This window comes from Gambusia affinis, linkage group LG05, assembly GCF_019740435.1.
Source record: "Gambusia affinis linkage group LG05, SWU_Gaff_1.0, whole genome shotgun sequence".
Lineage (NCBI taxonomy): Eukaryota > Metazoa > Chordata > Actinopteri > Cyprinodontiformes > Poeciliidae > Gambusia > Gambusia affinis.
In genome coordinates, this window is record NC_057872.1 from 8,331,315 (window position 1) to 8,342,858 (window position 11,544).

Genomic DNA, 11,544 nt, shown 5'->3' on the forward strand with positions numbered 1-11,544 from the left:
GGTAGGTTTACACATAGATCTGTGTGTGCTTAAATCGTTTTCTAAAAGTATTCACACCCCTTCTGGCTTTTGTCACATAATAATCTCATTTTAACTTATTTTATTAGACTCTTATGTGGTTGAGCAAACACAAAAAAAAGGTACGTAATTATGAACTGGAAGCAAAATGACACACGGTTTTACAAATAAAAATCTGAAAAGTGTGGCGTGCATTTGTATTCCATCCTAACCCCTGCACAGAATAACTGGATTAACAGAGAGATTAAATTACATCCAAATCTGTTTGGTTTTATTTATTCAATTCAATTCGGAAATACTTTATTGATGCCAAAGGCAAAGGTTTTTCAAAGAGTTACTGTGGATGGTGATGGCTGTGGGCAGGAAGGATGTCCTGTAGCAGTTTGTATTGCAGAGACTTCAGAGCTTCTGCATTACAGAGCAGGCTTCCCCCATGACTTCCCCACTCAGCTCCTTCAGACTAGCCAGCAGCAATTAGCAAACACCTGACGGAGCTGCACATCTGCTGAGCTCATTATAGGAGCTACTTCTCAGTGCCACACTGATAGAAACATTGTTAAAGGGTTAATAGAGGAGCCATGTTGTGATGACTTTCTGAACGTGGCGTGGCAGAGCAGAAGTTTTTATAGGGACAGAAGCCCAATTTCAAGTTGTTAAATTACAAAGTCATATTTGATATATATAGAATTTTTCTAACAACTGAGGGTAATATGGTTACTAGAAAGTGCTATAAAATGGGACTACATAGAAAACACATAATACCGCCTCCTAAATGTCTAGAAATTTGAACATAATAGTTCTGATCGACAAGTAAAATCCATCGTCTATATACCTGCAGGTCTACAGACGAAGTGATTTGGTTAATTTAGGTTTGATTCACTTTTTAAACCAAACTTTTACTTTTCTGCTTTGGTCTGCAGCCCTCAGAATCAGTTATTGCTGATGCCGCTGCTGCTTTGTTGCCAGGCTTTTTCCTCTGTGGATGCTGGGAGACGTTCCAGCCCTCTGTGACTCCTGACAGGACGAACTATAGAGAACAAATGGGTGGCAGGAACAGATTGTGACTTGGCTGAAATTAAATGGTGAACTGTTCCTTTAAGAGGGCACAGCTGCGCTTCTGCAGCCGTCCAGGAAGTTGCTGGTGTGTAATTACGTCTGATTGGTCCTTCAAAAAGATGGCATGCACCGCCATTAGCATCAAATGCGCAGACAAAAGCAGATAATTATGGTCATGTAAGGGCAAGGAGAAGGTTTGTTTATGTAAATAAGAGAGTGATGGATAAAAGAAAAAAAAAACAACAGATCTCCAAAAGAAGAGTGAGACTTCTTAACGGTTATCGGAAAAATATTGGCCAATATTATGAATATGACTCTCTTCCTGTCCTAGGAAAGGCAAATCTAAATGCTGATTCTCCAGCCATCCTGGGGCAAGTCAAGACGACCAATCAGAGACGCAGTGTGTCTGTGATGTCATCACAAAGCGCCTGGGACGTTTGCGGCACTGAGGTGAAGAACGGACGCCGATGTGAAGAGGAGTGCCAAAGCTGGACTCGATGCAGAACTCCCACTGCTGCTTTTAGTTGTTTGTTTGTTTTTTTGTAACATTTCTGTAAATATTCTGGCCATACAGAGTAGGCGGTCTGCTCAGGTGCAGAGCGGCAAGCTTTTCTTTTAGTCTTTATTTTCAAGATGAATGAATGTCACCCCAAAACCTGGAATGTTTTTGGTTGCTGTAATAAGAACAAATATGTATTATAGTCTATTTGCTGGAAACCTCCTTTAAAAAAAAAAAACTATCTGCATTTTGCTCATTATGAGTAGATCTTGATGGCACTTGCATATTTTTCTTGCCGTAGTGGTAGATGTTCCCGTATCAGGCTGCTTTTCAAATGCCTTTACGGTGATACAATGCTGACTCAGATGTGCGAAACAGGCGAGTAGGAGGAGTGTGCAGCTGAGGAAACAAACTGCAGCGAGCACACACACACACACACACACACACACACACACACACACACACACACACTGATTAGCAGCAGTGGTGCAAATACTTTAACAAAAAAAATAAAATCCGCAGCTTGTTTAAGCAATTTTTTTTTTCAGGCGTGTTCTTGAAGCCGATGCGGCGCATGATGTGCACATTTCTACAGAGAACTGATAAATCCCGGAGAATGCAGGGTCTGTTGGACACCATGCTGCCTTTCCAGCTCATACCTGTTGTTTCCTGTCTACTTTGTTTAAAAAAGAAAAAGGGAGCAGAGTGGAGCAGCTTCACAGTTCTGTGTTGTAAATCTTCTCGGCCGAACCTGCCAAAAGCTTTTTTTTTTTCTTTGTGAAAATGCTACATGCACTCTAAATAGCCTGAGCACCTTTATCTGAACCTTCTCACATATATCCATCCGTTTAGCTGTAAATACGTCTTGTCTTCTATCTAGGCTTCCTCGCTTTAGAGTCAGGGTGGGATTAATTCCCCTCTTCATTTCCGCACACGCTCAAAACGGAGGTCGACGAACGTCGGGAGAAACAGAAACGGAGCTGTAAAAGGCGGCGGGAATGTCAAAAGCTGTCACAAAGTTTCAAGTGTTTTTCTCTTTTTAAACTCATCTCGGAAAGTGTCGTTTAAATTGACCTCTATTTCTACCTGAATGAAATCGGTGGGATTTTTTTTCTTTCAGTCACAGAAGGAGGGAGGGAAGCTACGATTTAGCATCGGCAGGTTGTTTGGCTGCATGTTGGTTCCTGCTGCTTTGGGTTCACGGTCTCAAATAACTCAACGTCTTGTTTTTGACGTGTGCAGGATTACTGCTTGCATTTTCATTTTCTACCTTTTAAGTCTGATGCAATTTAATAAAAACACAGTTGACTGCAAAATGCCGTGGTAGTCTGAATAAAAATGAAGAATAGGATTTTTTTTTTTTTTAAAGGAAGATCAATAGGATTTAAATTGCTAGGTATTTGAATTAACTGGGATTATTCTCTGCCAGCGTCAGCACAGTGCTTTGCATAAGCATTTGAACACTTTTTTTAAAAAAAATTCTAACCTAGATTGATTAAAAAAATGCTTGCCACACTTTTCAGATATGAATTACGAACTCAACAGATTTGTCGTCAGAGGTGAGGTAGCGGCTTCTAGTTAAAAAGCCTGAATTTCAACGTGGCGATGAACGTAGGCATTGTTCGTTGAAACTCTTAGAAACGTTTTAAACTTCACTTTTAATAACCAGACACCACTTTAAATATGTTTAATCTTGCATGTAACTGCCCAATCAGCAGAGGAGATTGGGCCGCTGCATATACGATTGATTCTAGACGCACTTTCACATGCGTGTCTTGTAAAATACTTTTCCACCTAATCTTCATCTGCGAAGCGGCCATATTGAAATGTGAACTTGGTCTGACAAGTCGTATCTGGGGTTGAACCATGCGGGAGATTGGGCCCAGAGAACCAGATCCAATCCTCAAAACAAGAAATATAATGCGAATGTGTACATAATTGTCTATATTGAACATGCACGCCTAAGGAAAACATTTGGTTAGGCTAAAATAAAAATGAAATTATATGGACTGAATAAAATAAATGCAAATTTGATTATAAATGGGTCGTATCTCATCTGATTCCTTGTCTTCCTTGGTGTGAAATTCTGATGTGAATCGAATAAATCTGCTCATCTGATGCCTGACTGATGCCTCACATCTAAAATGTCCAACTTAAATGTGTGCAGATTCCTTTCGCTTGTCTACAATCTCTTGTGCCACCCCCAAAAACATGCCGCCCTAGACAGAGAGCCATGTCGAGCAGAATGGAAGAACTGCTGTTAACTCTTCAAGCTTGAGGGTTCTTTGAGAATATTTAGGTTTTCTTCCAGCACCAGTTACCAACATGACCCAGTAGATGGACATCTCTTCTACTTTATGTATTAATACGAAACTGATAATCAGCCCAAATAAATGCAACAATGTAAGATGAGTCAGAGGGCAATTAATGTCAGTGTTTGTTCTTTTAGAGGAGAAAACGAGCATTTATGTCCCAGAGCAGAGAAACCTAAATAGTAGTAATGAAACAATTCTGAACCGTTCCTTCTGTACATATTCTAATAGTTTATTTTAACAAAGTATTGGATTAAGGCAACAATAAAAAATAATCAACACACCCAGACTCATCTTTTCAATAATGTGCTGTATTTACAAAAAAAAAGAAAGCAGCAGCTCTTTTTCTTTTTGTTTTTGTACCTCATTTAAATCGTCTCATGTCAGAAAAAGTTCCAGCTCTTCGCACCAAAGACTCGAAAATATTTAACAAGCTCAGACCTGAGCGCTACACAACTTAAATTCAGTTTCTATATATAAAAATAAAGTATTCACCCCCTTGGATGTTTTACAAATTTGACTTTTTTGACAAAAAAATGGCAAATGCCAAAAAAATGGCAAATGCTTTAGTTATAGAAAAAAAATTGACTGTGGGAAAAACTGCTTTTTACAAAAGAAAACCACTGATTGCATAAATATTTAGCAGACGTGATTTTTGCTGGACTCTGCGAGTTTTACTCCATTCTTCTTGTCAAAACTCTTCAATCTTCCGTCGGGATACTGGGGATCGACTGGGGATCGTGTGTCAAGACCTGACAAATTCTCTATCAGATTGAAGTCTGGGCTTTGACTAGGCCACTCTGTTCATCTTCAAACAATTTCTGTGTCGCTTTAGCTCCTTAGTTCTCTGGCATTTCTCAATATTTTGCTGTACTCGTTTGACCTTCTGCCTTTACTAGCCGTCCTGCCAAGAAGCATGATGCTGCCGCCGCCATGCACACGATGTGCGGTGTTGCAATCTGCCAAACATAGTGTTCTGTTCGATGGCTGAAAAGCTTCATTTTTACTCATCACTAATAAAAACCCCTCTCTTCCACTTGACCATGGAGTCGCTCTTCTACCGTTTGGCAACCTCTATTTAAGCCTACATGAATTGTCTTTAACAGTGGCCTTCTCATCGTCACTTGCCTGTGCTTTTTAAGAGATGAAAAGCACAGGCAACGGGCAGTCTCTACCATTTCACCGGCTGAAGCTTTTTTATATCCCTCCCCTGACTTATACTTTAAGCAATGTTTACTCTGATTTGCCTCTAGTGTCGTTTTCTCTTCCCGTTGTCATGACAGCCAGGATTACTGGCCCTCCCATCTACGGGCTGCTTTATGTTACCGCATTTAGGTGACCTCCATTCTTAACGTGAGATCGCTGGCACTAACTGACTGGAGCTCTGTTAAATTAGGTCAGCTGATATAAAGGGGGTGAATGTTTATGTTAAGTGTTTGTCATTTTGCAGAAGACAGATTGATTATTCTTTTTTTGTGAAGCCAACTTCTGTTGATCGTGACTGATTTGTAAAAGCAATAAAGAGGGCAACACATCCAAGGAGGTGAATACTTTTTTTTCTTTTTATATGCGCTGTTGCTTCCCTTCTCTTCTGCTGGAGGAAGGCTGACGGCGCATCGGCAGTGATAATTACAATGCAATCTGATATGGCATCACAGGGAGGGAGGAGTCCGAATCAACAGCGTGCAGCTGCAACGTCTCCCGTGTCGACAGTCGAGTCGTGGAGGAAAACGGCGGAAGAGGACAGGAAAGACGGAAATTGAGCGGGAGGCGTTCGGGGTCACCGTGGAAAAAAAAAAAGAAATTTATTTTCATAAGTTCCGTCTGCCGGAGACGTGCAGCAGAAGAAACGGCTGAGCCGAGCCTACGGTCAGAGTCCGAGTCCTGTAGTGCAGAGCGGAGCAGTTCCGCTTAAAGCACATACACACACTTTCTCCGGTTTCATCCTGCAGCATCTTTTAAAACCTAACGCGCGCACAGACACACACATGAATCAAACTTGAGGTAAAGTTTCTCTCTCTCTCTCTCATTCTCAAAACAGAAAATTGTGAGGAAGCAAAAAATCTCAGGCAGAAAAAAAAAAAAAAAGAAGAAGTCAACTGCTCAGTTGTTTGTTAGAAGGAGCTGAGGGGGAGTGGATCTCATTCTCCTCCGAGGCGAAAGCCTTGTCCCCAGTTGTGACGGCCTCCTCCTCCCCCGCCTGCCGCTGGCGGCTCCTGGGGAACCGGCCTCCTGGTCGGAGGAACTCCAAACCCTGACACTCCTCCTCTCGTGTTCGGGAAGAACCGATACCTGGAGGAGGAAAACAAAGAGGCGACTTATAGAACGTCGAATGCTACGAACAACCGCAACCAGCTGGAGGTCAGAACAGATTCCCGACTTTATTTGGTTCACTGTTGCTTTAAGACGAAGACGAGCAGTTTTTTAATTCATTTTATTCAGAGAAGCATCAGAAAATGAATGGTACATCTTCAAAAGGCGAAACGTTAGTGAGTGATTCAAGAATCTGACACGTTATAAATTACAGCTTTAGCTAAAGATGTTTATTTTTGAAAGGAAGTAAATATGACTCATGGTACTATACACTGCAAAAACACAACATTTTACCAGGTCTAATTCTGGTACAAATGTCTTACTTCTCTAGAAATAAGACAAAAACTAACTTAGAAGTAACTTTTCAGCAAGAAATTGGAGGAATATTGATGGAAAAAGTACAAGATAAGAGTTTAAAAATCTGCCATATTATTCCACTTGTTCTACCTGCAGACTTCTCTTGTAACTAGTACTTTACCCATCAATATTAAGGAATTCTTGACTTAAAACAAACTCCCACATATTGCTGAAAAGTTATTTGTAAGTTAGTTTTGTCTTATTTTAAGTGTACTAAGATATTTTCCATAGAAACTAGACTTGGTAAGATTTTGTGTTTTTGCAGTGTAGGATGCATATTTTGAGGCAGCTGCTACAAAAACGCTCTAATCCTTTAAAGTTCAGTTCACTCGTCCAGACTCCGCTGACACACAACCTGCAGGACTTTACTGTATTAGCAGATTTTCAATCGTGAAATTTTTACCACCCAATTTTATTGAATGCAGAAATTAGACGAGGAATTTACCTTTTTAACAAAAAACTAGAAATGAACCGCAACGTTACGGATCAGTGCATTTCTGCTCTCGTCTTTTGTTTGAACACTCACAAGAACTCCGGCGTGGAGAGGAAGGAGCGTCCGCCCAGGTCCATGGGGTACTTGAACATCAGGAAAAAGTAGAGGTGGCCGACCAGATTGCCTGTCAGCTCATTCACAAACCTGCACAGAAGCAAAGAGAGGAAGACTAAAGAGACCTCACGCCACCGATCCGCTGCGACACGTCCGGTACTTGGTACTTACGATCCTCCGATGATAAAGTTGAAGACCAGGATGACCCAAGGCAGATAATGTGCCTACAAACAGAGCGGCAGACATCTTTAACTGAACGTTCACATGCAAGCAGCAGCAAAACCACCAGAAGTCCCTCTGACAATCAGCTGCGTGTCTGATCTGAACGAGGTCTGAGGCGCGTACCTTGAAGCGAGTTCCAAACCAGAAAGACACGATCGTCTCGCTGTTGAACTGAGCCCAGACGTACAGCACCGACATGATCAGTGGGATCATCAGCAGCTGAAAACGTCAACAGAAGGCGACGCCAAGTCAGGCGCTCGCAAAGTAAAACACTCAGGACTAAAGCTCGGAGTTTGTTCGCCGAGCTAGAAAACGCTCCAGCATTTCCTGACTGGGACCAGAACAAAGGAGTCTGAGTGACCAGTAAACACATCCGACTGCAAGACGTCTTCAGGCTCCAGTGAACTATTTTACATGTTGTCCGGTTACAACCTTGAGCTTATAAGAGCTACGCCATAAACCAACACAAAATAGAACAGAACTGCAAAGTGGACGGTAAACGATGGAATACGAATCTGAAAAGTGTGGCGTGCTTTTGTGTTCTTCCCCCAGCTTTGATACCTTGAAATAAACTAGACACAAAAATATGTCAAGTTTGCCACAAACCTTGTGGAGGACACAGCAAACGTGGGGGGAAGAGGTGGTACGTATGAAACGCTATGTGTCCAGAAAACCAAATCCAGACATCCAAACAACAGTGATTAAGTTGAAACTGTATAAAAATGTAGTTAAGTCGACCAGAAATGCCTGAGCTTCAGAGCTTGTTGATGTCAAATGTACAGGAGAGGAACTCTAAAAATAAAATGTTGATTTTCTTTTTTTTTAAAGTAATCAAATTATTTGTTTATTTGGATCCTTTAATGCATTTCAAAGATTGGATAAAAAGCCTTCAGAGGTTAAATGGAAAATATGCAGAATGAGCACATTTGATTAATCGATTAATCGTCAAAAATAATCAATTACTAAAATAACTCTTGGTTGCGGGACGATAAACATACAAAATGTATCCAACTCTGACACGCGCCTGTAAAAAGAGCCAAATTGGGTTCTACTAAGCATTCGATCAAATGAGATTAAATAAACATGCAGGCCACACTTTTCAGATTTTTATCACATAAAATCCAATGAAGATCACAACTGTATTGTTACAAAAACATTTCTACAAATTTATGAAGTGAGCACTTTTGCTAAAGATACTGTGCAGCTTTTCATAGCAGCATCCTGGGTTTTCAGTGTTACCTGGAAACAAGCACTGCATGCTTCAACAACTCGGTACAGTCAAACCTACACAGCGAAAATTCTTACCCGCATGTTCATCAGCAGCCCGGTTATCTAGAGACGCCGAGTCAAGGACAACAAGCTGTAGGCGGTTTCATTTGCAGCCTCCGGATTAGGGAGAAGGTACTCATGGAGGGGGGGGAAAAACCCCCAAAAAACCCATTTAAATCCGCATTTCAGCTCTAAAAGCACCTGGCAATCACGCTGGAGCAAAGGAGCCGACCTTGACGGATCACGCCTTCCTGCTGTTTTTTACCTGAGGTTATAAAAACTGGAAAATTAATACTCCTGATTTTTATGTGACTCAGTCTGAGGTGCCAATTAATTAGCACTGAACTCCTGACAAAACAAACCGAGCCGGACTGTGGAGCCGCTTGGTGCGGCTTGTGACCTAGATTAAGTTTCTCTGCTCTGCAGAGGGTAGCCTGACACTGGGCCACTGGCGCAGAGCCACCCTGACATGGCATGCTTCTGCTGCAGAGAGAGGGAGAGAAAAGTCAGAGAGAGAGATAGATGGGGTACAGAGGAGGAACAAAAGCATCAGGCCGACAAAGGGCTGCAACTTTCAACGTTTCTGTCCTTTAAGGTTTTAATTTGGCGAAGGCGGTGAAAGGATACGACAATGCAGATCCAGTTGAAAAGGAGCATGAAAACGTAGTCTGCAGGCCGGCCATCAAACGCTCCTAAGAATTGGGAAGAAAGAAAACATAAAAAAAAAAAAAAAAAAACACAAAAAAAAGGTGACAGAAAGTGTAAGCAGCCCGACAGCCTCACCTGTTTCTAGCCGAGTGGAGTAATGGTAGAGGAAGTAAAGGTTGACCAGGTAGAGGAAGCCAGTGTTTGGGGTGATGGGGAAATAAAGGGTAGCTGTCACCGGCCTCCAGAGCTGAAAAAAATAAAATAAAATAAAATAAAAACAAACGGGATGCGGATCACAGATCATACATTTTCAGTCTTCTCTATCCGTGTTAATAGATCTTTTCGCGGCAGCGATCGGAACAACACGGCGTTTAAAGTGTGCTGAAGGGACAGAGCTCTGTGAACAATCCAGGAACAATTGTCGCTAATCGCTTTAGCTATTAACTTGTAAAAATTATTTCTCTTTGTCGCACCAACAATTCCATTAATCTGGGATGAGACAGCAGCAGCCCTTTGGTCATTTTAGGATTTACTGATTTCCTACTTGATCTCCAAAGATGGAAACCAAATTATGAGATAGAAATATGTATATTTTTTGGCCAGCACAAAATTTTGTTTGGTACTAATACAACTGATAAAAGTCATATGACTTACATGGAATCAAACTGAAGCTTAATGGGCAAGATTTAATGCATTTTCCACCAAGCTAGTTTCAAACTATTCTTTAGCTGAGCCATGGCTGCCAGTATTGGAGTGTGTTATAACACCTGTTGTAAACATGTTACAACCATCTCCTTACATAAAACTTTTTTTTTTATTATTATTTAATTGACAGTGGAATACAAACAGGTGTGTAAGCTGAATAAAATAATCTGGTGAGATCTTAAAGAGATATATGTTAGTCTCATTTTTGTGTTGTGTGTATGGGTCCTTTTGGCAACTCCAACCCCTAACACACACCAAACTACACCTTATGTGTCTGTTAAGATTGAGATTCAAATAAAATAATATACACACATCCACACAAACATGGGCACGCTGACTGTATTTTTGATGGATAAATGGATGTGGATTGTATTATTCTTTAAGTATTCATGCCTTTGTGAAATGTTTTATTATACTCATCCATACACAACACACTTGTGAGGTAAACAGTGTTTGAGTTATAATTCTAGTTTATTCTTTACTTGTAAAATACTTCATTTTGAAGCATATATTATCGATATGGTCTCTTGTAGAATATAACGTAAATTATATGTCATTTTACTGTTAAACTCCGTCATTTAAGAGAACATGTGAATACAATTATCATTACTGGATATTTTTTCTACGGAACAAAAATAATTATGTAGAACGATATTAATTGCTTTTTTAATGCTACATTTAAAAATCCTTTTCTGAATTACACTGCCCTCGGGCACACATTCAAGCAGAACGTCTTTCGTGATTACTGTCGTACAGTCGCCGCCTTGTGGACCACACCAGAACAACACCCTAAAAATAAACACATATTTACAAGCCCTCTAAAACAGAAATGTTATCACATACGTGGAAAAATTAAAACATTAAATTCGTCACCGATAACACTTTAGAATGACACGGTTCACTGAGTATTTTCGTGTGAGCACATTAGGGGACATGTTCAAAACTTCCGGAAGTTCCAACCTACGTCTCGGCCTCTGATTGGCTGTAGCAGAAGGCCTATTGGGCTTAGCCAGCTGCTAACAATCCGAACACATAAATAGAACCTCAACAACAACCAACGCTTTGGCTCAAAGAGACAACCATAATATACTCACCTGAAATCTGCTAAAGACCAGCTCTGGGACCAGCATAAGGTTCCTAAAATCAATCAATCCTAGTTTACCGATAATAGGAACAGCAATCGAAGCAGCAAACCAATACCGGGTGATCAAAGGGATGCTTCGGAACCAGTCCCCGATGTCTGACATCTTTCCATAGGACTCCTGCCAACCAATAAAGCCGAAACAAAGTATATTCTTTAAAAATAACTCAAACTCGCTTTAAACTACAAGCCTTCTTGGGTTTGTTTGACAGCTGGTCCGCAGCTAAGTTAACATGACGTGGCTAATCACTATGAGCTAGTTTTGCATTTGTTGACGTCACAAAACTCCGAGCGGTAGCTTCCGGTTCAGATTTTCATCGAAAAAGGCAACAACTGTACCTATCATATCCCCCTACAAAGTTCTAACAAATTATATTCAGTCTACCCGAAAAATAATAAATTGTAAAATTTTCAAACCTTTATTGTCAGAAGGATAATTTAGAAATATGTGAAAGCA

The 11,544-nt window shown here is 40.7% G+C and overlaps 1 protein-coding gene and 1 long non-coding RNA gene across 2 annotated transcripts; one reads left to right on the forward strand and one right to left on the reverse strand.

Annotated features, from left to right (window-relative positions):
* Positions 1–7: 7 nt before the first annotated feature.
* LOC122831557 lies at positions 8–2,268 on the forward strand. The gene is made up of 2 exons (XR_006370716.1): positions 8–1,268; positions 1,406–2,268. It is a non-coding gene; the product is annotated as an uncharacterized LOC122831557 (long non-coding RNA).
* A 1,959-nt stretch (positions 2,269–4,227) lies between these two features.
* On the reverse strand, positions 4,228–11,440 carry derl1 (derlin 1). The gene is made up of 8 exons (XM_044117809.1): positions 11,041–11,440; positions 9,377–9,488; positions 9,221–9,285; positions 8,630–8,656; positions 7,448–7,543; positions 7,274–7,326; positions 7,082–7,192; positions 4,228–6,177 (listed from the first exon to the last, which is right to left on the reverse strand). Exons 1-8 carry the CDS (start codon positions 11,191–11,193, stop codon positions 6,027–6,029), a joined length of 768 nt encoding a protein of 255 aa, XP_043973744.1. The 5' UTR covers positions 11,194–11,440; the 3' UTR covers positions 4,228–6,026.
* Between the last annotated feature and the right edge of the window lie 104 nt (positions 11,441–11,544).